We start from the raw sequence: 26,772 nt of genomic DNA, 5'->3' as shown, positions 1-26,772 counted from the left end.
CAATAAAATAGTCTTATTTAAATAGGATTTATACCTAATACAATTCAGGTCGCAGAGTCATCATCTGAACAATGAGAAACAGCACATGAAAAAATTATTGTGCCTTCAGTTAGTGTGTGTGTGTGTATATATATATACACACACATATATATATATATATAATTTTCTTTTTGAGACAGGGTCTTTCTCTGTTGCCCAGGCTGGACAGTAGTGCCACGGTCTCAGCTCACTGCAACCTCCACCTCCTAGGCTCAAGCGATCCAACCCTCCCACCTCAGCCTCCTGAAGAGCTAGGACTACAGGCACACACCACCACACCCAGGTAATTTTTTTATTTTTTGAAGAGACAGGGTTTCACCATGTTGCCCAGGCTGGTCTCAAACTCCTGAGCTCACTCCATCTGCCCGCCTCTGTCTCCCAAAATGTTGGGATTATAGGCATGAGCCACCATGCCCAGCCTATTAATTTGTTGTTGTTGTTGTTGTTGTTTTTGAAATGGAGTCTCACTCTGTCACCTAGGCTGGAGTGCAGTGGTGCAATCTTGGCTCACTGCAACCTCTGCTTCCCAGGTTAAAGTGATTCTCGTGCCTCAGCCTCCCAAGTAGCTGGGATTACAGACGCGTGCCACCACGTCCAGATAATTTTTATATATTTTTTTTAGTAGAGATGGGGTATCACCATGTTGGCCAGGCTGGTCTCGAACTCCTTGCCTCAAGTTATCGGCCCACCTCGACCTCCTAAAGTGCTGGGATTACAGGCATGAGGCACCACCTGGCCCCGGCCTATTAATTAATTAATTTTTTTTTTCAGACGGAGCTTCACTCTTGTTGCCCAGGCTGGAATGCAATGGCGCGATCTCAGCTCACCACAACCTGCACCTCTCAGGTTGAAGCCATTCTCCTGTCTCACCCTCCCAAGTAGCTGGGATACAGGCATGCGCCACCACGCCTGACTAATTTTTGTATTTTTAGTTGAGATGAGATTTCTCCATTTTGGTCAGGCTGGTCTTGAACTCCTGACCTCAGGTGATCCGCCCGCCTCGGCCTCCCAAAGTGCTAGGATTACAGGCGTGAGCCGCCGTGCCCGGCCTGGTCTACTACTTTTTAAAAAATTATTGTGCCTAAGCATAACGAGAAACATTAAAAAATATCTCAAACAAATTTTCTCTAAAAGGAAAGTCCAGAGTCACCATGAATTCAAAAAAACATTGGCCACTGCAAAATAATGCTGCCTTACATAGCAATGGAGTAGGGCAGGTAACGGGGGGGGGGGGGGCAGGGAATGACCCCATTGCATTTTTAAGATGTTAATATTCAAAATGTCCATCTTCTTCTAGTTCATTCACATATTTTTCAAGATCTATGCTGCACTAAAGCTGTAAGTCTATTACATTTCAAATAATTTGTTCTCCCAATATCTTGTTAACAATCACACATACAAAAATCATACAGGACTGAGTCGTATGAAGGAAACATTGGTCTTTAAGACCCGCCTGCAGAGGACAGTTCTCATTTTCCATATAAATTCTCCAAGTGAAAACAAAAAAGTTGGTTAAGTATTATTTACCAAAAGTACTAAAAGTTCACTAATCTCATAAAACATGCACTAAATTAGGGAAACCAAAGATTTTATAATAACTTTTCCAGTCAATAGGGTTGCTCCTTTGATTAAGCAAAAAAAAAAAATTCATTAAATAACATTTGACACAATCAACTTTTCTAGTTTGAGACAGTAAACCATATAATGATGGTTTTGAAGGCAAAGGTAAAGGTGAACACCTGTCTTACAGATTTCAGTCATCTTATATCAGCTATCAGATCTATGAATGGCTTATTTGAACTTAAAGGCTTGTGACTGATAAGCAATATGTGCAAATTCATGTAACAAAGAGTTTTGTTATAATTAAGTCTTTTATCTCAGAAGGGGAAAAAGCATTAACATGAACTGGCTTTGTGCTTTAATTATACCCATAACTTAACAAAAACAACTTTAAAAGGTTATTTCTCTACCCCAAATAAAAGTTTAGGTATATACCTTTAGAATTTTCCTGGCCACTTTGTGTTGGTACTGGACATGTGACACAAGGAGTTAGATATGGGTCCACACAAAGTGAGCTACAGAGGTTTTTAATAATTTTTGAATTGGGACAGGGCGTCCTTGTTGTGCACTGCTGAAGGAGTTTAGCTATGCACTGAGCTGCATAGTTTTGCACTAGTGTATTCTCTTCTTTTTTAATTGTCTCCATTAATGGTTTTATGATAGGATTTAATTTCTCCGGAAGCTGCTGCAAGCTCACAACTGCACAGGCAGCAAAAGTATGCACTCTCAACTGCAACACTTGCCACTCCTGGTTGGTCTCTGTAACTGTCATTTGGACCTGCTGACGTTTACTATCTAACTGTTGTAACACTTGAGGATTTAAATCGAAAGATGATGTGGCTTCATTAAAAACAGTAGTGACCTATTAAAAAAAAAAAGAAATTAAAAATCATTAATCATATCAACCCCAAACAGAATGTAAGCTCCTAAAGGGTAGACAGCAAGCTTTCTGTTTCAATTTTGGTTTCCACAATATGTAGTATTGTTTTAGTACTCAGTAAACTAATGTCTGAAACGTCCCAACTAAACTTTATCTTAATCTGACTGAAATTTAACATTAGCATTATATTCTTTAAGAAAGACATTCTCTTGAGAAGAATAAAATTACCTAACCTTTAAATATGTCTAATGGCTTTGAGGAAAATCACATTTAACACCCACAGAGTACTCCGGTGAAACGAGAAAGCTATAGGCAAATATAAACTAACTGTTCATTAAGGAATTCCAAAACTCACAAACTTCTTTTTGGGAAAAATATTTTCAACTCTAAAACTCACAAAAACTTGAGGGGCTGTTTACTAAGTGGCAAAGTGTTGCTAACTGAATCATTCTCATTCTTTCTTTAACCTCCCTTCTGGTGGAGATGCCCAGGCAATGGAAGAAAAAGAAACAAAACAAAACAGAACAAAATGGTGCAGTTATCATTCACTTAATTACCAACAGCTGTCTAAGACTACAGGACTGTTGTATCAGACTACTTTACAAGCCCCATTAAAAGACTGTTCAGCTCATCTTTTTTTAACAATTTTATTCAGATATAATTTGCATTCCACAAAAATTACCCATTTGAAATGTACAATGTATAAGATTTATATGAAACAGGGTTACAATGCTAAAAAGTTTCAAAACACTGTCCTAAATCCACTATGCTCATGTCACTTTTCAATGACTGTAGACAACTGAGGAAAAGCCTCCCAGTTACCCCCAAATTAATTCATTCAACCAATATTTATTAAAAGATAAGACATAATGTCTTAATATGCTCAAAAAATGCAGAGACTAACGTGGGAGAGATATAAATAAAGAATTAAGAAAATGTAACATATAACTGCACTAAGTGCAAGTTGCTGTGGGAATACAGAGCATTGCTTAATCCTTCTTAGAAGAAGATATTAGTGGGATACTTGCCAGAGGAGGGTAACACTTATGCTTCGTTTTTAAAGAACAGGCCAATCAGGGATTATAGGGACATCTTGGCAAACAAAGTGAGGTAGGGAGTGGAAAACAGGACATTGTCCATGGAATTGAAAAGTTTATCATGGCTTGAGCACAACATGCAGAAAAAGAGATGAACTCTGGATGAGCACAGAGGGTTAGGGGTGGGGAATTCCTGGCAAAGGAAAGAGAAGCTCAGGCCCAGAAGTGAGAATGAGCAGAAGTGAATGAGTGTAGTGTACTTCTGCAAGAAGAAAGCTAACTGGGCATGTAGAGAAAGTCCGAGAAATAATGAGGAGATAAGAGATGGAGAATTTAGAAGAAGGTGATGAAAAGAAGAAAGATAAAAATGAAAAAGCAAGGAAAAGGAAAATAATGTTTTTAAGCAGGAGAGGGATGTTCAGGGTGGCACAAAAAGAGCATTGCTAGTCTAGCACAGCATGCAGGATGAAATGGACCAGAGGCTGCCTGGAGCCCTGGAGATGAACCTGGACCTAGATATAAAGTACTAAGATCTGACTGGGCTCTGATAATGGAAATAGAGGAGAGATTAAACATGAGACTTTATTTTATTTATTTATTTTTTTGAGACGGAGTCTCGCTCTGTGGCCCAGGCTGGAGTGCAGTGGCATGATCTCGGCTCACTGCAAGTTCCACCTCCTGGGTTCACGCCATTCTCCCGCCTCAGCCTCCCGAGTAGCTGGGACTACAGGCGCCCGCCACCACGCCCGGCTAATTTTTTATATTTTTAGTAGAGATGGGGTTTCACTGTGTCAGCCAGGATGGTCTCGATCTCCTGACCTCATGATCCGCCCACCTCGGCCTCCCAAAGTGCTGGAGTTACAGGTGTGAGCCACTGTGCCTGGCCTAAACACATGAGACTTTCTGAAAGAAAATGCTGACAAGATTTGTGACTGGAATAAAAAGAATATCTTTGTCCAAAAAAAAAAAAAATCCAGTTTTTGTTGGGTTCAGTGTGAAGTGACAGTGAGATATTTAAGTAAAAATGCCTAAAAGAGAATGTAAGAAAGATTGACAGTAGATACCACACAGTACATGGGTAGGAACTAAATCATGAGAATGGTGAAAGAGACAAAGATAGACAGCAGGGAAATGTCTATATTTGGCAGGTAACAGGAAAATAGGGATTCAATGAAAGACACAAAAAGTGGCTCCTTTGAAAACTGCCCTTCCCTCAAAAGTCTCTTCGAGGAAAAGAAAAAAGAAAAAAGAAAAAAAAGTTTCTCCCAGTGATTCTGATATTTATGCTTGTCTTCTAGCCCAAGTCAAAACAACTGAAGAGTAAAAGATCTGAATAAGCAAATCTTAAAGGGGCCATTTGATGAGCTTAAAAAATAAAAGTTCCCAGAAATAGTAGGCAGGGAACCCAGACTCAAGAAAATTTGAGATTTAATTCCAGACAGGCAAAAAATAGGGAGAGGAGGCAAAAAGGAAAACTTACAGAATAACAACAATCAGGAAAATAACGTTATAAAAGAAGAGAACCCAGGGGGAAAAAAACAGCAATTTTAGCTTTCTCTCACAGGTGAAAGCAAAAAAATTCAACTATATTATTCATCTAGAAATGGGGATAAAAAATGAAGATTACTATTTTCATGGGGACCAACATAAATGAAGTGGCTCAACTTCTGATCCTATACCTAAAAAAGGAAGAACTCATATATACTACACCTAACCTCATGCACTTACTAAGCACAAAGCTGCTGTAATGAAGCATGGATGCTGGCATAAGGAAAGACAAACAGACTGAACAAATGGAGCCCAGATACACAGCCATACTTTATAACTTCAGTTGGTTTTTGACAAAGGCGCCAAAACAATCACCAGTAGTGAAAGGAAAGTATTTTCAATAAATAATGTTGGAAAAATTAGATATCTATAAGAAAAACAAACCTCAACCTCTACTCCATACTATACACAAACATTAATTCCAAATGAATGATAAATCATAAAAATTAAATGACAAAACTTTAAAAGAAAACATATCTGAATACCTTTGCCACTTGGAGAGTAAAAAAAAAGATTACTTAAGTCACAAAACATAGTAGCCATGAAAGAAAACAACTGATAGAATTCACCAAAATTTAAAATATCTGCTCATCCAAAGACAGCACTGAGAATCAAAAAGCAAGCCACTCACTGCCAGAAAAATATTTAGAAAGCATCTATCTGACAAAGGATTGGAATCCAGGATACATAAAGAACTCCCACAACTCAATAACAAACAACAACCTAATTCAAAGTAGACAATATTTTGAAAAAGATACTTCAGAAATGAAAAATATACAAATGACCAATAAAAAATTAAAAAGTATTCAACATATTAGTCATCAAGGAAATGGAAATTAAAACCACAGTAACACTATCACACAATCACTAAAAGTGAAAGGACTGACCACATCAAATACTGATGATGTGGAGTAACCAGAACTCTCACATATTGATGGTCAGAGGGTAAAATGATACAATCTCTTTGGGGAACAGTCCATAGTTTTTTCTAAAACTAAACCTACAACTACCTTATGATTTAGCAATTCCACTCCTATATATTTACCCAAGAAAAATGAAAGCGGATGTCCACAAAGACTTGTAGAAGAATGTTTATAGCGACTTTGTTCACAACAGACAAAAAGTGGTAACAGCCCAAGTGTCCATAAACAGGAGAATGGCTTAAACTAGTTGTGGTATAATAATACAATGAATAAAACTCAAGCAATAAAAAAAGAATAAGTTATTGATATATATATAACACAGATTAGTTTCAAAAACACCATTCTAAGAAAAACCCTTACACCAAAGAGTACAGTGTATGACTCAATTTACATGAAAGTCTAGAACAGGCAAAAGTAATGTATCTTTGTGGGGGGAATGAGAATAATGGTTACTTGGTGGCAGGGCGAGGCAGAGATTACTGGGAAGTGGTGATGGTAATGTTCTGTATCTTGACAGGGGTTCAGGTTTCATAGGTATATGCATCCGTCAAAATTCACCAAATGGTCCACCTAAGATTTGTGTGCTTTAGCACATAAATTCTGCCTCAAAATAGCAAAAAATCATAAACAAATACTGAATTTTAGTTAATTATATAAAATGCTGAAGTATAATGATATCTGAAACTTACTTAGAAATGCATTAAAAAAAAAACTGCCCTGGATAGATTCATGGTTGGATAGAGGGGTAGGTAGGTGAATACATATGTGATAAAGTAAATCTGGTAAAATGTTAACTATAAAATCTAGCTGTTAAGTATGAGTGTTATGTAATTTCATCACTTTTTCTATATGTTTGAATATTTTCATTATAGGCTGAGAGCAGGAAGTAGTACTCAGGAACTTGTAGAAGCAGTTTTTTCTATACTCTGCAGTGTTAAACAAAACTGAAATGACAAAATATAATAGCTTTTTCTAATAAAGGTGCATTGATTTATCAGAATTTTAGTTTTTAAAAAAAAATCCTCCATTATTCTCTTATCTCAAGAAAAGCCTATACAATGAAATATCTTTTCTAAAGGGTAGAGTTGACAGGCTATCAAGCCACATATAGACTCAACAAATTAATGTGTTTTTGTGATAAACATGTCATGACAAATTTCTAACCTATATTTCATGTTCTATCTATAATTAAGAAAGTTATTTCTTTACTCACCAAGTCACTAGCTTGATCTATTGTTAAAACATTGTTGTTTACTCTGTTACCAACTTCAATATGTACATCAGCTAATGATGATATAAGTTGTTTACATTCATTCTGCATTCGCGTGAATGGAACGGCAATTTCGTCATAATATAAATGTTCTGAAAGGATATCAAGTAAACGTGGCTGCACAGCTAAGGTAACAGCTTTACACTCCTAAAATACAACAGACAACAAATAGGGCAACTATATGAACATAAACTTTACAGATACAGAAATCATCATTTGCAGACTACCAAGTTCTAAATTCTTTCTTATATTGAATCTATAATCTGTTACTTCTCCAAACAACAGTTAGTTGCACAGAAAAAAGGGTATTACACCCAAATTATTGTAAAATGTTAACATGAATGACTACAGAACATGCATATGGAACTATTACAATTTCATTCTCTACCTATCCAAAGTTTACGTGTATATATATCACAGATTTTAAAGTATATTACTGTAAAAAAAAAAAAATCAGTCAGAAAAGAACATCTATCATGCACTAATTAAAAATGTTATTTAAAAACTCATTATTGGATAACAGTGAACCCTAAGCTTCACATGCCATACTGTAAAAGTGGATACAAAATTTAAAAGCTACTTACCTGCCCCCAAATTTAACCAACCCTTCCCACTCTCTCTGGTTGTTTTCTGCCCCAAACCGAGGGGAAATGGCCTCAGTGGTGAGCCATGAGGGGTTCTGTGGGATCTGGGTGATCAGCCTGGGCGATCAGCCTGGGCTTCACAGAGTAAGTCCATGAAGCTCTGTGAGTGTCCAGAAACCGAACTGTCAACACTTGCTGCTGAGTCTGAGAGGCACAAAAACATAGCATCACTGCCTCTCCAGCACACCAACTCCTGCCTAAAAACAGATGAGCTTTGCTTCTTTCCAGAGGCCAAGCAGGGGTGTCAGTTGCAATGGAGCATGGCTCAATTACTTTTAGACATAGCTTTGACAAACTGCTAAGAGGCAGTAACGAGTAACTCTCACAGCAAGTGCAGACAGTTAAATTTCCAGAATTCCAGTCAACGGAATAAACAAAGCCAGTAGAAAGTTTCTTTGATTTACAGAAGTATGTCTTATACAAAATCACACTCTCCCTAGAAGTTAAAAGTTAAAGAGGCTGGAAGGGAATGGTTTATTTGGAAACATGAAGATTTTGGTTTAAATACAGAGATGTTATTCTTCCTGTGACCAAAAATTCTGCCTTTGCTACTACTCACACAAATAGATCTCTAATACTCAAAGCCTCATTCTTTGTAGTTTTCAGTGATACCTGAGAGATATACAGAGGAATGGATGACCAATAGTTTCTGGACTACCTTCACATATACACGGTTTTTAATAGGGACATTTCTTAACAGACTGTACAGTCAAGAGCAAATATTAAGTATGAGCATAACTAGTAGTTGGAGGTGTGAGTAGGGGTTCTAAGACAGAAGTCCAGAGTTAAAAGTAAATGGGAGAGAAATAATGTTCAATATAATTTGGACACTTTTCTATAACTCTTGGATTTTTATACATTGAAAATTGGCACTTTTCTGTTGTAAATTATAATGTAAATAAGCCTAACAGCTAATGGAAATTGCTTTACTTAATTTGTCTTTCTTACTTTTGGGGCAAAATCTTACCTTTTGTAAAGCAGCCCATTCACAGATTACCAAAGCTACACTAATCCTTTGTAAAGCAGACTTGGAGTTCAAATGGAAGAGTAGTAACTGGCCCAGGGATTCAGCAGGTTTAATTTCTTGAGTTACCACATTTACACCTGGATCACAAATACAGCAACAAAGTGCTCCCAACAACCTAAGAGGGAGAAAAAGGAAGTTACTATAAGAAATTACTTGAAGTAAAGTTTCCCCATACTTCGAGAAATTACTTCAATTTCCTATAATTACTTGAAGTAAAATTTGGCTTTCTGAACCCATAACTTTTCCCACAGAAGATATAATGACTATCTTGTCTTCATAAGAAGATAAAAATCCTATTTTTAAAGCTTCAAAATAATTAGAAGTATTTACTTACTCTAATTTTTCCTTAGGCTATAATTAGTGTGATGAAGAAAGGAAGGATTCATGGAGACAGCAGAGGAATGTTTTGTTGGTTAAATAACCTCTGAAGGCCAGACTTGTAAATGTATGACTACCTGGCACTTAATGTACACTCACTTGGCTGCCATCATTCTGGCCCGCATAACCACAAAATCCCTGGTGGCCGGGTCTTCCATGATGGTTTCGGCCCCTGCAATATACTCCTGAAGTACTTCTTTACTCTGGCTTTGGCCTTGGCGCACCTTACCACCTGTTTTTTCCTACAGAAGGAGGGGAAAAAAGAAAAACAATAAAGATTAATCATTAAAACTAAATAGGCAACAATAAAAATATGATCTTTTTAAAATAATCCCAGTAAAATACAGTTCTTTTCACAAAGTTTTAATGGATAAACATTACTATTCATTTTGTCAGGGTCCTAATAAAATAATGGTTTCTCCTTACTTATGTTAATTAAATCACACTTATAACAAGGCAATACAGATTTTTTAATACGGTTACTGTATTAATAATTAGATGATGAACACACAAATACATTATGTGCTTCTACACTTACCTTGGCTCTAGCTTTTACTTCTAGCAACATATTTAAATCGATAGGTAAATGAGAAGGCTGCATCATCAAGCAAAGCCAAGCACCCATCCATGGGCAAGCAGCTGCTACCACATACTGAACTGAAGCCTTACTCAACAGTTCCATCCAAACCTGCAGGGTAAAACGGGGACATGAAAGTGAATTTTTTCTAAAAAAATTATTAAACTCTAACACTTATCTTTAGGAATACTGAGGTTTTTTAAAGTAGGAAATAGCACAGAGATTTAGAAATTCAATATAGAGACTTATTTTTGAAATATAGTACTGTTTTCTAATAGGTTTGTACACTAAAAAAAAAAGTAATGCAAAGGAAAGTTTTTTTAAAAAATGAACATAATTATCTTTTTTAAAAAAAACATGCCCATAAAAGTACTATAGAATTGTCAAAATCTCAGTAAGTCACTGAAATAAATCCTTTGCATATATCATAGGACTCAATATTAATGCTGTCCTATATCCAACACACACTTAAAAATAGCTCCTAATATTCTCTGCTAAACTCAGAGGTGGTAATAACCTAGTATAAATTTAAAACAGTGTAAGTCTTGATTCATGATCTTACTTAATAAGGATAAGGTACCTTTCCTGATGCCTAACATTTAATGGGCTAGGACTAGCCTATGGAAAGACCACCACTGTTCATCCAAGGTTGTTAACAATGAGTCACTTTAGAGGCCAACAAGTCAAGAGTAATTTAACAGATTATAAAGGTACAAAAGTACCATTTCCCCCCATAAATGCTATTAAATATATCAAATGGCTCCTCCTTTAATGATTCTAACACATACATTCACTCTTTCTAAGTAGGGAAAAAAGTACAAGTTTCAACAATAATTAGACTCATATTACCAATAGATCCCAAAAGGTACTTTGCAGAATCTATAAGCATGCTGATAAACAACAAGATGAGGGCCAGAAAAAAGCAATCTTTTCCTCATTTCATTTTCTGTATTGAGGCTATCAGAAAGTGCTTAAAACACACATGTAAGTCAGATAATAGGAGGAAGAAGCATGGCCAATCAAAACTATTACATGCTACATGTAAGAAGCCTAGTTCTCTGTCTCATCTTGCAGATCTCTAGACTTTTCAAATCTCCAAGAGATATAAATGATCAACAGAACAGCGATTATGAAAAATTTTAAAAACCTACAAAAGTTACCAGGAAAAGGAATACAAATACATTTGCTGTGTACCTTGTGAATAAGGTCCAGAATTTCCTGACTGCTTTCCAAAACACAGAACTGAAAAATGTGTCGGAGCATATCAGGCAGTATAGGTATAAGCCAAGACGAAGAGTTCTGAAAACAAAAACAGAATTAAAAGCTGTAGCACATAATTCTTGGATGTTAGCTTACCTGAAGAATTGTATGTCAAATAACAGAAGTACTACCATGAAAAGATTGCATGGTTTCATTAAAAAGGCTAAACAAGTGATAAACTTTGACAAGATTTTGAGGCAACAAACACCTTATTTACTATACCAATGGTCTGAAGAAATAACAGCATATAATCACTGAGAAGCTGGAAAAAGTCTGATTATCATTAACAACAATTTTGCCTCAAAGTTGAAATCATCCTCCATATGGAACCATCCTCTAACCAGCAACATCTCTCTGGTTATATCATACATCACTGCTTTGTCAAGAAAATCTGTAAAATACTCAGATTACTGCTGTTGTGCCAGATGATCAGAGTTTAAGTTCTATGTGCTCACCAATAATCCAAGTAATGAATTATACTATAATATCCAACCCAGAAACTTCTACTTGGAGTTCACTACAAAATTAAGGTAAAAGTTCTTCATCTATTTTGGGTCAGGGGCCCTTTAAAACTCTGATGAAAACTATGTACACTGTGTTATCAGAAAAACATATAATTACAAACAATATTTTCCTTCCAAGGTTCAGGGAATCTCCTAAAGCCTGGGTTAAGAACCTCAATTTAAGGAATTTCCTAACAATTCAAAGGCCCACCCAAATCAAGCAACCAAATAGTGCTTAACCAAGTATCTAATGTGTGTCTAGAATTCCCAGAATAAGGAATTCCAAACTGTCTATTGCTATTCAAACAATTATAAGCTCACTGGATAAAAAATGTCCATCAGAGAAATTCTACTAACTAGCTCAAAGTACCTATCAGTATCCTGCCCTCCACATGACTTTTTTAAAGAATTAAATACAGTGTCTCTATGAGAAATTTGGAAATTTTAACTGAAATTGCAGAAATCCACACGTTCTAGGGATAATAAATGCTTTTTAACTTAGAAAGCTACCTATAATTTGTAGCCAATGGAAAACTAATGACAAAGGTAGGACCAGGGTTTTATGTTCGCTACATGGTTTGAAACAAGTTTTAAAAAGGCCACATGACTCCTCAAAGAGGTAAAAACAGAACTGCCATTTGACCTAGCAATCTCTTTACTGGGCGTATACCCAAAGGAATATAAATCATTCTATCATAAAGACACATGCATGAATATGTTCACTGCAACACTATTCACAAGAGCAAAGATCTGGAATCAACCTAAATGTCCATCAACAGTAGTCTGGATAAAGAAAATGTGGTACACACACACCATAGAATACTATGCAGCCTTAAAAAAGAACAAGATCATGTTCTTTGCAGGAACATGGATGGAGCAGGAGGCCATTATCCTTAGCAAACTAACACAAGAACAGAGAAGTACATGTTCTCACTTTAAGTGGGAGCTAGCTGATGAGAACACATGGACACAAAGAGAGGAACAAAAGACACTGGGGTCTACTTGAGGGTGGGAAGGAGGAAAGGATCAGAAAAAATAACTGTTGGTTATTAAGCTTAGTACCTAGGTGGCAAAATAATCTTACAACAAACCCCCATGACATAAGTTTACCTATATAACAAACCCGTACATGTACCCATGAACCTAAAATGAAAGTTAAAAAAAAAACAAGCCATAAGTCATCAACTGGAGGAGCATTCTCACTACTTCGCTATGTCTTAACTCTACTTTCATTGAAAGGGAAAGGGAAGCTGGGAAGAAAAAAGTTCTTCTTTTCTCATTGGAGGGAATTAGGGACAATCTTAACAGAATCAGGAAAGCTATAATAGCAATAAGCAAATAATTTGGTGTTACTCTTCCATAACATCTCTTAATTTCTGATTTTCCCCCCAACATATTTACCAACTCTCTTCCCTGACCCTCAACCCCAACAATGGCAATCCAAGCAGTTGCCTGTAGGTCCCCAAAAGTCACATCTATACAGGAAGATTTTCCCCCTATATTTATGACCAATACATGTGATATAAACTGTAGTTGTCTTCTCAGGCTACAAACATCGTTACTGTACTAAATTCTACTTTACAATTATTAAAAACAACTAGAGAAGGAAAGGATACAAGGGTAGAACACAGGATTTTTAGGGCAGTTAAACTATTCTGTGTGATATTGTAATTGTGGATACATGACATCATGTTTGTCAAGCCAATAGAATGTATACTACTGAGGGTGAACCCTAATGTAAATTATAGACTTTGGTTGATAATAATGTGTCAATGTAGGTTCACTGATTGTAACACATTAGTACTAGTCTGGTATGGGATACTGATGGTGGGGGAGGCAGTGTTGAGGATGAGGGATGGGATATATGGAAACTGTACTTTTCTCTTCAATTTTGCTCTGAAACTAAACTGCTCTGAAAAATAAAGTCTAGGCAAATAAGTACATGCAAAGATGGCCCACATCGTATGTTGCCAGGAACATACAAATTAAAACAACGATGAGATACCACTTTATACCTGTTAGCATGGCCAAAATCCAGAACACTGACAACAAATGCTGGCCAGGATATGAATCAACAGGAACTCTCACTCATCGCTGGTAGGAATTGCAATCCTACCAATGGGGCAGCTATTTTGGAAGGTTCTCACAAAAATTAAAAATACTCTTAACATCCAGCAATTGTGCTTCCTGATATTACCCAAAGGAGGCAAAAAAGTCCACACAAAAACCTGCACAAGATGTTTATAGCAGCTTTATTCACAACTGCCAAAACCTGGAAGCAAGCAAGATGTCTTCAGTAGGTCAATGGATAAACAAACTGGTACAACCAGACAACGGAGTATTATTCACTAAAAAGAAAAGGAACGATCAAGTCATGAAAAGACACAGAGAAATCTTAAATGCATATTACTAAGTGAAAGAAGTCAATATGAAAAGGCTCCATATCGTATGATTTCAACTACATGACATTCTGGAAAAGGCAAAACTATGGAAATGGTATTTCTTCCTTTGATCTGCCTTCCTGAGACTCAGAATAAGGAGAGTTGATGACAAACAGAAATAGGACTCATGGATGTTTCACTGTACCTGAAAATGAAGGTAAAACTTCTAACCATCTATATCCCCCTTCCATGTTGCCCTCCACCAAACCAACTTCCTGTCACTTACTAATTTAGTGCCATCCTGCTCTCTTCTGCCTCCAGAGTTATACATACTATTCCTTCCTCTGACTCTTACCCTTATTTTCCCCTGGCTAAATTCCACTTACCCTTCGGGTTTCAGCTTAAACTTCACTTCTAACTTGATGCCTTCCCTGTCCATCACCCATCTCACTTAGGATCCAATAGTGTCTTCTACCTCCCATATCAGACAGTTACCTTATTAAGTTATTCTTGTTTAGTTATCTGTCTTCTCCTGTCTGTCTAGTTTCCTATTTTAAGCACTACAGGAGAGCAAAGGCCTTGCCTCTTACCACTGTCTAGAAAATTGTTCAAGCACACAGCAGGCACTTAAATAGTTGCTGAAATCCATCCTGGCCACTGGAAATGATCCAAAGTCGTATAACATAAGAAATGTTTTCTCAGCATTTTGTACAGGGTCTTAAAAAGAAACACGTATTTGATCTTCGTCCCCAGCTCCTGGCACAGAGCTCCTAAAACCCAAAGAACTTCCTGAGTGATAGGGATTATTCATAATAACCGTAATTCAGTTTGCGCTAATGAAATGACTCTTGGTAGGCCCCAAGATAGCTTCAGAATGGGGGCTGGTTGCCAGAGGAACTAACTATGTGATTAGAGGGCTAGAACTTTCAGCCTGCCTTCTGCTCCCCACCTCCAGAGCTGGAGGGGTTGGAGATTAAGTTAATACCTCACTAATGGTTACTAACTCAATCAATCAGGACTACATAATAGAGTCTCCATAAAACCCCTAAATTTATGGGTTTATGGGTTGGTGAGTGCACAGAGGTGCTGAGGGTGGCGTGCCTAAAGAAGGCATGGAAGCTCCAAGCACCTCATCCCCATACCTTGCCTTGTGTATCTCCTTCCATCTGGCTGTTCCTAAGTTGTGTCCTTTACAGTAAACTGGCAATTGTAATTATCAGTTTAACAGCCTTTCTGAGTTCTGGGAAGCATTCTAACAAGTTATCAAACCTGAGGACAGGGTCAGGAGAATCCAGTTTACAGATAGTAGGTAAGAAGTATGGAAGGCCCAACACTTGCAACTGGTATCTGTTGTGTGACTGAGCCCTCTAACTTGTAGGAGCTGACACTAATTCCAGGTAGACTGTCAGAACTGAACTGAATTGTATGATACCCAGCTGGCATCCAGGGAGTTGGATAATTGGTTGGTGTAAGGAAGAAAACCCGCAGATTTGGTGTCAGGAATGTTGTATTGTAAAAATGGCTCAGCAACAGATCCCTAACTGGCAGATTTGGCATGTCAGGTGGGATAAGATCTTGTCTGTACCCTTTTGTTATGATCCCACTTTAATCTTCCCACAAAATGGGTACACTCAGAAAAAAAAGGAGCAATCTGAGCATTACCACAAACACCTGATTCTTGCCTGCAGGCCAATTCATCATGTCTACTAGCATATCAAATGTTCTCAGACTGCAGGGAAGATTATCAGGAGAGAATCTATAACTTGGTGATGAATCACACTGAGTTCTTTCACTAATTTTACTAATTTGCTCTGAAACCCTATTTTGATCCACAGCCAAAGGAAAAGAAAATTTCCATATTTAGACAGTTTATAATGCCTTGTTCTATTCATTTCTCCAACCAACATTTATTGAAGATCAGCTAAATATTTCAACTTTGCTCTCTCCTTTTCATATTTTTATAAAATCTGGCAATACCCAATTATGCTAGCATTCTCTAAGGCCAAAGTCTTAGTTCAGGCTCTTTGTTTCCTACTTATTTGTGTATGTTAAATTTTCTAACATTCTAAACTATGCTTCAGATTCCAACCCAATCTCACATATATCTTCATGTAATAACTAAACTTGCCCTTCAAACAAAAGTTAATTTACTGGTAACTGAAATTTTGGAATGACTCACAAAGTGACTGAGATGCAATGGAATGGAAAAGTTGACCCAGTCAGTAAAGAAGGCAAAATAGGAGATTCATGTCTAGGAGTTTGTCTGGCAACAACAGTTACCAGTTATCAACACTAGTTAATCTGGATATTTCAGTAGTTCACTGATAGATATATATATTAATAGGTATACTCAGCACATACAAACACACTGGCCAAAGAGACAATATAGAAAGGACAAATGGTAAAGTCGTTCACTTTGATTACCAAGCTGCTAGTTTAGCAAAAAAAGTTAAACCTTGATTATAAATCATTATGAAATAAAACTAGTTCTTTTTGTTTGTTTTTGAGACAGAGTTTCACTCTGTCACCTAGGCTGGAGTGCAGTGGCGTGATCTCTTGGCTCATTGCAACCTCTCCCTCCCAGGTTCAAGCGATTCTCCTGTCTCAGCCTCCCAAATAGCTGGGATTACAGGCACCCACAACTCTCGGTTAATTTTTGTATTTTTAGTAGAGACAGGGTTTCATCATGTTGGCCAGGCTGGTCTCAAACTCCTGACCTCAAGTGATCTGCCTGCACTGTTCTCCCAAAATACTGGGATTACAGGAGTGAGCCACTGTGCCCGGCCATGCTTTTTCTTAAGAGCTCCTATTTCATGCTCCCCAGGAAGCCAAGCTTGCCAATTCTTTCACATGTTAACATCACAGAAGAAGGCACACGGATTAAACAATATATTTTCACAAATGCTATGGTATGCCACAGGGAAGTATAAAGGAAATAACATTTCAGAGACAACTGTATTAACTGTGGTTCTATTTAAGGACATTTTAGAGATGTGCATGCCAGCACACATACTTAATAATGGATACCTTTTAAAAATAAGGACATCTCCCTTATAAAATCTACTGATTTTACAAAGCAAAACAAAACCAAAAAATTACAAAAGATAACCAGGATAATTTCAAGGAAACAGAAGCATCAATCTTTACAAGGCAGTGATACACTGAGCTATAGCCAAGTCTGATCTTGAAAAGTTACTTTAGAATTACTGAGGTATAGCTTGAGAAGTTAGAAACTGAAACCAGGAAACAGCTACTAGTAATTCAGGTGAGTTTTCTTTTCTCACTTTGTAGTTAAAACAACTCCATATTCAGAAGTGGGAAAGAAATTAGACACATAATTATTTTGTCCCCATATAAAATTTAGTAAAAGCTGAACACCAGAATAAGATCTGAAACTGAAGTGAGCTGTTTATATGAACTTGGGAAAGTTTCTTAATCTTTGATTATCAGTTCTCTCATCTGCAAAACAGGAATGACAGTAGCCACCTCATGTAAACTGCTTAGCACAGTTCCTAGCATAAAGTAAGCCCTCAATAGTTTATATTATTACCACAATTAAACATCATTCCTATACCCCAGAATAAGAATGCTCAGAATGGAAATACTAATTATTGTTTTAGTATCTGTACTATTATTTATACTTGTATAGCATTAACATTTTCAAAGCACTTTCATATACATTATCTCACTTGATCCATGTAACTCTGAGAGAGGCCAGAGATAATCACCAGAGAGGGTTAGATAAATCTGACCAAGGTCATAAATTAGCAAATGATAGAGCCAAGGTTAGAACTCAGATCCTGTCTATTTAAGGGATCTTTTAATTATACCACTGAAGGGGTTAACAACAGTGATAAAAAGCTCTATTTAACTGCTCTTTATATTATGATTGCTTCCATAAAGGATTGCTGACTAATTAGGAATACTTACCACCACCAAGAAATCAAAGGCAAGGAAGCAGCTCAGAAAAAGGAACACAAATTAAAAGTGAGAGTAGATTTTTATTACCACGACAGGTCAATGATCTTTCATCCAAATTCCCTGGAGCCAGATGTGTTTTGAAACTCAGAAATTTTTCAAATTTTAGAATAATGAATTATATACAGTGTATATTATATAGTATCTACAATAGAATACCGGCAGCACCTAAATAAAATATATTAATATTTCTGCAGCAAAATGTGTGAATAGGCACATTAAGTGGGATAAAGACTAAGCAGTTTCTCTTCAGAATGGTCAGGTTTTGCCACCAAATTAGTAGTTTTATAAATTGACCCAACTCACAAAAAGCTTTGGCTTTCAAAGTTGCAGGAAAGGAATCATGGAACTGCACTACAAAAAGAGTTTGCACACAGCTATAAATTAATCAATAAGTAACTTTCAGGCAATTTGTGGAGAGGAATACAGTAACAGATAAAAGCATCAGAGATGGTTTATTCGTACAGCTTTTCAGAAAGCAAATAATGTTGCTGGGAATCACAAGATTAACAATAAAAATTAAATGAGTTTTCACTTCATAATAATGACTTTAAACAATGATTTAGATAAAACGAGTTATAGAAGTTGGAGATGCTTTGTGGCACTAAAGATTTGATCTGTCTCATGAAAGAAAAGGTACAGGGAGGAAGAAAGGGAGCTAAAATTTAGGAAGGTGAGAGTGCGAGGGAGGGGGGGTAGGGGAGCAGGGGACAAGGAGCCATGTCCAAAGATACTTTGATCAAATGAACATGATTACACTTAGGATACAGGAGTGGATTTAGAAAATGTCCTTGACTCCAGAGTACATATTAGGAAATATTAGGGTGAAATGTTGACCAGAGCCAAGTATCAGAAGACCAAGAAAGACAGGAATTTAATCCTAGTATAGTGTTAGGCAATTACAAATTACTAACCAGTTTGTGAGTAACTGAGGCTATCGTCCCCCAAATCCTTCTGAAACTTAAAATTCTTTCCTTTTAGAAATACTATGACTGTGCAGAAACGAAAATTCCAAACTTTGAAGGAGCATACTGGAGAAAGGATGATAATTTTTATGAATACATAGAAGGGAGAAGTAGGTAAATTAGAAGATAGGATTATAACTTAATTTTTTTATTACAAAAACTTGAAACAAGACAAAATTATAAGAAATGTCAATTACGGATTGTGTAAACATAAATGAATGTTGTTTCATAAAATTCCCTGCACTTTTCTCTATTAAAAAAAAAAATCCCAAAATTTAAAAGAAGGAAATAGATGGTAGTATTAAGAAAAGCTTCCTAAAAGGTTTGGCTTTGGGCTGGGCACGGTGGCTCATGCCTGTAATCCCAGCACTTTGGGAGGCCGATGCAGGTGGATCACCAGAGGTCAGGAGTTTAAGACTAGCCTGACCAATATGGCGAAACCCCGTCTCTACTAAAAACACAAAAATTAGCTGGGCATGGTGGCACATGCCTGTAATCCCAGCTACTCAGGAGGCTGAGGAAGGAGGATCACTTGAACCTGGGAGGTGGAGGTTGCAGTGAACCAAGATCATGCCATTGCACTCCAGCCTGGGCGACAAGAGCAAAACTCCATCTCAGAGAAAAAGAAAAAAAAAAGTTTGGCTTTATACAATTATTTGAAAAAACAGAACGAAATAGCCAACAAAAATAGTAAAACATCTATGTGGGGACCAAAATCAGAGCCTGCTAAGAATGAGTGATTAGTGCTATAGCCATAGTCTTTGGTGGTGAAGATAATAAACAGCAAGGATCAGGGCAGTGACAAAGCACAAAATCTGGAAGTATCAATATTAAGTTTCGGAGACAGCATCTCTTTCAGTAAAGAGATACGCTGAAGATAAAGGTTAGACACAAGTGAAATTTCATGAATGATGCCATCAAAAAGTTATGAAAAATAAGCAAAAAAGAAGCTAAAGGCATAGATAACCAACACAAAAGGATACAGGAAACACAATAAACATTAAGACTCCAACAAAAAAGGACCACAAACATGTCAGAATAACTGGAAGAAAAATATGGAAGTAGAATGTATTTAAAAGGCTAAAGGGAACAGACTAGAAAAGCACTTTTGTTCAAAACACGTTCTGTACACTTGTCTAATTTGAAATTGACATATTCAGTAAAATGTCTGTGAAAGTACATATCAAAGATACTAGATATGAATCAAAGAGAAGTGAGGGAATTTTTTTTTAACCACATCGTCTAATCTTCCTGACCTTTCAGCTTAGTTTATCTTTTAATGCTGCTCTCTGACACCTCTCACATACTGGTCTTCTGTTATTTAACTCTTTGCAGAGGTTATTAAACTTACCATGTAATAGTCTTACAGCAACCATATTGTAAACTTTTCCAAGGTAAGAAACATGTAGGATGATATGGTTTGGCTCTGTGTCCCCATCCAAGTCTCATCTTGTAGCTCCCATAATTCCCATGTGTTGTTGCAGCAACCCAGTGGGAGATAAGGGAACCATGGGGTGGGTCTTTCCTGTGCTGTTCTCATGATAGTGAATAATTCTTACAAGATCTGACAATTTTAAAAACGGGAGTTTCCCTGCACAAGCTCTCTCTTTGCCTGCTGCCATCCACATGGATGTGACTTGTTCCTCCTTGCCTTCCACCAAGATTGTGAGGCTTCCCCAACCATGTTGGAACTAGTCCAATTAAGCCTTTCTTTTGCAAATTGCCCAGCCTTTATCAGCAGTGTGAAAAAAAGGCTAATACATAAGATTTCTTTTTTTTATTTCCCAGAAAACCCAACACAGAATCTTACACTAATTTACTTAATAAACATTGAGGCCCTATGCTTAAGAGGTGGCTGACATGCCACAAATTATATACAAAGACAATGGCGTTCTGGTATAGGAAATGATAAAGAATCATCATTAAATGATAAAGAAACGAAGGCTAGTACCAAAGCCTTCATTTATGAGCCAGCAAAGGCAAATTCAAAAGGGAAAAAAAAAAAAAATCCTGGACATGAAAATTAACATCAAAGAACACAGAGATGTTTTCACAACCAGGAAATTTTAAAAGCCAATACCCATAACCATTGAGGAACATAAACTTGGAAGGGGAATTTTTTTTTTTTCTGAGACAGGGTCTCACTCTGTTACCCAGGTGTGGCAGTGGTGCAATTTCAGCTCACAGCAGCCTCTGCCTCCCAGGTTCAAGCGATTCTCGTGCCTCAGCCTCCTGAGTAGCTACGATTACAGGCACACATCACCATGCCCAGCTAATTTTGGTATTTTTAGTAGAGACAGGGTTTCACCATGTTGTCCAAGTTGGTCTCAAACTCCTGGCCTCAACTGATTTGCCCGCCTCAGTCTCCCAAAGTGCTGGGATCACAGGCCTGAGCCACCGTGCCAGGCCCAACGGTGATTTATAACAATCTTGGGATCTAATTTATAGTAAAAATTTTAGAACAAGGGAGGAGACATTACAAGATTAACAAAAGTGAGAAATCACAATTGACAGCAGAGGAGATAAAAATTAGGCAAATGCAATCGAAAAAAAACAGTTCAATTACTGCAAGCAGTGACTCATGTATCTCAATATTCCCACAGTACGCTATAATAAACAGTATAAAAACTAATAACCAACAAATAATATTGGTGACTGATTCACCAAAAAAGTTAGCTTATGTTCAATATACTTTAAAAGGATGATCTACTGTGGCAGTCATTTTAATAGTTAACTATCTTTTTGTGGCAAAAAGGATATTTCAGTTATTTGAAAATTTCATTTATACAGAACACTTTATTTTCTAGTAACGTAAAGTTGATATTACTAAATAAATAATGAAGCCACAAGTCAAAAATAGCCTGCAGGTGGCTTAATCACCTAACAAGGAATAAAGGGGCTTTAAAAAACAATATGAAACTGTATCTAAAATATACAAAGAACTCTTAAAATTCAACAATAAGAAATCAACCCAGTATTAAAATAGGCAAAAAATTATTTTTCTTTTTTTTTTTTTTAATTAGCCAGGCATGGTGGTACGTGCCTATAGTCTCAGCTACTCAGGAGGCTGAAATGGGAAGATCACTTGAGCCCATGAGTTCAGGGTTGCAATAAGCTATGATCACGCCCATGCAACAGTATGAGATCTTATCTAAAAAATACAATAAAATAAATAAAAATAGGCAAAAGCTGAACAGATACCTCACCAAAGATGAGAGATAGATGGCGAATAAACATATGAAAAGATGCTCAACATCATGTGTCACTAGGAAACTGCAAATTAAAACAACAATGAAATACTACTACACTTATTAGAATGGCTAAAACCCAAAACACTGATAAAAAATGCTGGCCAGAATGCGAAGCAATAGGAACCCTCACTCATTGCTGGTAGAAATACAAAATGGTACAGTCACTTTGGAAGAGACTTGGCAGTTTCTTATAAAAATCAACATACTCTTACCACACAATTCAGCAGATACGCTCCTCGGTATTTACCCAAGTGAGCTGAAAACTTAATGCCTACATAAGAACCTGCACATGAATGTTTATAACAGTTTTATTCATAATTGTCAAAAACTGAAGCAATTAAGATGTCCTTAGAAGGCAAGTGAATAAACTGGTACAGACAATGCAGTATCACTCCATGATAAAAAGAAATGGGCTACCATGACATGAAAAGACATGGAGGAACCTTAATTTCATATTGCTAAGTGAAAGAAGCCAATTTGAAAAGGCAGCACACTATATGATTCCACTATGTGATATTGTGGAAAAGACAAAATTAAAGAGACAGTAAGAAAGATCAGTGGCTGCTAAGGGTTCAGGGACAGGGAAGGAAGGATGAATAGGTGGAACACAGGGGATTTTGGGGATAGCAAAACTACTCTGTATGATACTGTAATGGTGGGTACATACCATTATTGTACATGTGTAAATGTACATTATGTACAAAATGTACAGAAGAATGAATGAACCCTACTGTAAAGTGTGGACTTTAATGTATCAGTATTGGCTCATCAGTTTTAATAAGTATACCACACTAATGCAAGATGTTAACAATAAGGGGAACTATGTGTGGGTAGTGGGAGGGATAAAAGGGTATACGGGAACTGTCTGTACTTTTCCTTCATTTTTTCTGTAAATCTAAAACTGCTATTAAAAATAAAGTCCATATATACAAAAAGAACCATATAAAGAGAAAAAATTTGGTAACTTCAAAAGGTCTACATAAAATGAATTTAAAAATTCACAAACATTTAGGCAAAAATCATAAAATTAAAGCAAAAATGAAATGAAAATTAAGAACAACCCATGCCAGCTGTCATATCAGCCCACGATGACCAACTGAGAACTAACTGTAAAACAGACTAACTAACTGTAAAACAGATCTGACAGTTGTTCTCAGAGATTTGGATTAGACAAAACCAAAATTTGGATTAGACAAAATGCAAAATAAAATTTACAGATGTTTATTTACAGAAGTTCAACACACTATCATGCTGCACATTAAAGCAAGTCTACACAAAATGTTCCTAATTCACATGAGAATCCACGGTTAGTGAACACAAAAAAGGCACTTATTCACTACTTAGTCACTATTTTAAAAAAATGATTGGCCCAAACCGTAGTACCTCTTAACAGCATGCTAGAAAACTGAACTTCTTATTGATAGTTCCCTAAATCTAGGTATTTTGTTTGACCTATAAGGCTATTTTAAAAATGGTAATGTGAAGCCTTTTATAAACAGGGCAAGGACTCCTAAGCTCACCACAGGCTCCATTTACACACGGATATTATCTGAATGATCTCTACAGACATTTCAATGTGACTCCTGAAGTACACTATCCTTGAAAATAGCATGCTCTTAAGATTGAAAAATCTTTTAATAAAGGCAAGAGCCTGGGAATTCCACGGTAAGTCTTTAAGAGTTGTACTACAGAGCTTCAAATGCAGCCTTCTAATCTAGGCCATGGGTTCTGTCAACCACCCAACTGTCAGCCACACAGACAAAGAGCATGCAAAGACTATATAACAGGTCTCTGACAGGGAGAGACTATTCAATCAATCATTCATTCAACAAACATTTACTCAGGACTTCCTATGTGTTAAGCATGATTTCAAGGGCTGACAAAACAACCTAGAACAAAATATTAAAATATTTCTGCTCTTACAGTGATTACATTCATCTACATGGTTACCATACCACTAGGCCCAACATTGTACTGATCTTTGGATATACAGCAAGGGTAAGCTAATGATCAGGTTTATTTTATAAAATTAATTTATATAAGTTTCAAGATTGCTATAGTTGTCAGTTCTTACCTGGTCCTGTGTTGATAATAATGTAAACAGAGTTTCCAATGCTGCTCTTCGAACTGATGATATTGTGTGATGCAAAAAAGGCCAGACACGTGGAACTAAAACTGTGAGTGACTGTTGAATACTAATAAAGAAGACACAAATTAATCTTACTTATTCTAAGTTGAAACTCTGTAGATACATTATCTAAATATTCTCATGGGATCTAGTGATGCTGACATCATGTGACTTTCCTGACGAATAAATTCTTAAAAGATAATACCGTTTTCATATGAACATTCTTGTAACAATGTCATTCACAACTGTTATTGCAGCACCAGAAGAGCCAGAGCAAATGCAGTCAAAAAGAAGGGTGGAAATACTAACATCAGGTTCTTCTATGGCACTAATGCCATGAGTCACCTTTATCAAGTTAGGACTTCCCAATATAATTGTTCTCAGGAAAATAGGACATGTATCCTAGCTGGCAGTCAGCCTACATGATCAGGACTGCTAATCCTAACTTCTTTCCCAAGGCTAACCCCAATGGGTAGATACACAAAATTTCCATCTCCCTTTGGGGCCATCTCTGTCACATATCAAATGAGCAAGTGGTGGTAGGGCAGCAACTTTGAAATTTATTATCCTGGTGTAGCATTACTAAGTTAGGATAACTCAAATTTCTTCCTTCTCATAGATTTAAGTTTTAAATGGGGAAGCAAACAAAGCCAAGTCTAGACTAACTTGGGCCATAGGATTCCTGTCACATTCATGAGTCATTTGTAAAAATTACCTGGAACTAGGAAATAATTCATAAGCAGCATTTGAAATATATGGCTCCACAGAAAAAGACATGAACAAAAAATAATATGCCACTGTAACTATTTGGTCTTTTGTGGTTCCTCCCAGGAGGCCTATCTTTTAACACTATTTTCATTACTTGCAGGTTTGTATGAACACTACTTCTTGTATTTTATTTTCATATTTGGCAAATTTATTTATAATATTCTAACTTAAACACAGGTACACATAGACATAAAAAAGACACAAAATACATAAAAGCATTATAACAGAGTCTTGTTAAGTGTCTAACTGCTCATGCTCCAAATAACATGCTACATTTCTTCTTACATAAGCTAGAAGAAAGTATCTGCCAAGTATCACAATATATGAAGCAAATTTGAAACAAAAAAGATGGAAAGCCACATTATTTCACATTGAATTAATAGAATTTTCACTATATTCTTTCTTATATTACCCAGTTTTTCTGACACCATCCACTAAGGCCCATAGACCAAATCCATTCCACTCTTTTTTTTTTAAGTAAAAGTTTTCTGTGTATACAAGCACGTTCATTCTCTTACGTATTACCTATGTACAGCTGTTTTCACACTACAGTGACAGCTTAGTAGTTTTGACAGACTGTCTGGCTCACAAAACAAAAATACCCACTATTTGGGCCTTCGCAGAAAAAGATTACTAATCCTTGATTTACAGTAATCAAAAACCCCTTCATCTTGCATCTTAAAGAGGGCTTTCACATACATTAACTCATTTAGTTTGTACAGCTTTCATTAGCAACAGAAACATCGAAAATCAGGAAACCCCATAAATGTACTACCACTTCAATTTTTCTCTTCTTTTGCTATTATAGGCACTTACTTTGCTCTTTCTACTTAAGTGCTGTCCAACTAATGTAAACTTAGCATTAAGGTACATCCACTAGGTCGGTATTATTTGAAATATTTTCCACATGTGTTTTTATACATCTATGGGTTTCATGGGAAATACTCACAGAGCCAGAAACCATGTATAAGCATAATTATATGAACGTTCACTGAACGCCCTCACTAGGACAAGAACAGTAATTTTCTCATCTGTGAATTTTTTTAAGTTGCATAATAATTTTTTCTTCTCTATCTCTAAGGACACTTATCTCTAATAATATTCAAGGGCCAGTCTACAAGGTAGGGAATGTTAATTAGCTGAGCTGAGATTCATGTATCAGGACAGGAAAATTGGTGACGTGAAATTTTTGATGTATGTTTTTGGCTTCATTTGATCTCTGCCTTTGGACATTATATTACATTATTATGTATTCCCTTACTGATAAGTAATTACTGAAATCAAGAACAAGAGTTGAAGAAATGAACATTACAAAAAAAAAGTTCACAGAGGGGCAAGTTTTAGAAAATATAAAGCTGATGTTTGATGATAATTCTGTTAACTATTACTAAATAAAGCTAAAATTCTACATTCTAGGGCTAGAACTGGAAATACTGTTCAATGATTATATTTCTAAATAAACAATTATAAGATGAACAAGATGATGAATTATATAACTGAAATATTTCAAGGGTAAAAAAAATGATCTTTGTAAGCTGCTGCCCACATGGCTGAAGAGTAAAAAAGACAAAGCCTTCTGAAAACAGTAGTCTTTGGCATCTCCAGCTTAAACAGTACTATTCTTAAAGGTGCTAAAATATTGTATGTTTAGGCTA

General features: G+C 36.4%; 1 protein-coding gene across 4 annotated transcripts in view; it reads right to left on the bottom strand.

Moving 5' to 3' along the window:
- The window catches only part of BTAF1 (B-TFIID TATA-box binding protein associated factor 1), a 105,825-nt gene that overhangs the window by 37,469 nt on the left and 41,584 nt on the right, over nucleotides 1-26,772 (bottom strand). For all 4 annotated transcript variants that reach the window (XM_050805593.1, XM_050805595.1, XM_050805594.1 and 1 more), the window contains 7 exons: nucleotides 24,296-24,416; nucleotides 11,078-11,182; nucleotides 9,845-9,994; nucleotides 9,406-9,548; nucleotides 8,869-9,043; nucleotides 7,201-7,404; nucleotides 2,035-2,461 (listed from right to left, as the gene is read on the bottom strand). In XM_050805593.1, the coding sequence (XP_050661550.1) occupies nucleotides 2,035-2,461; nucleotides 7,201-7,404; nucleotides 8,869-9,043; nucleotides 9,406-9,548; nucleotides 9,845-9,994; nucleotides 11,078-11,182; nucleotides 24,296-24,416 (1,325 nt within the window). The remainder of the gene's footprint in view (nucleotides 1-2,034; nucleotides 2,462-7,200; nucleotides 7,405-8,868; nucleotides 9,044-9,405; nucleotides 9,549-9,844; nucleotides 9,995-11,077; nucleotides 11,183-24,295; nucleotides 24,417-26,772) is intronic.

The sequence above is a fragment of the Macaca thibetana genome, chromosome 9, assembly GCF_024542745.1.
Source record: "Macaca thibetana thibetana isolate TM-01 chromosome 9, ASM2454274v1, whole genome shotgun sequence".
Classification (NCBI taxonomy): Eukaryota; Metazoa; Chordata; class Mammalia; order Primates; family Cercopithecidae; genus Macaca; species Macaca thibetana.
Note: the sequence above shows the minus strand (reverse complement) of the source record. Positions and strands in the feature narration are given on the sequence as shown.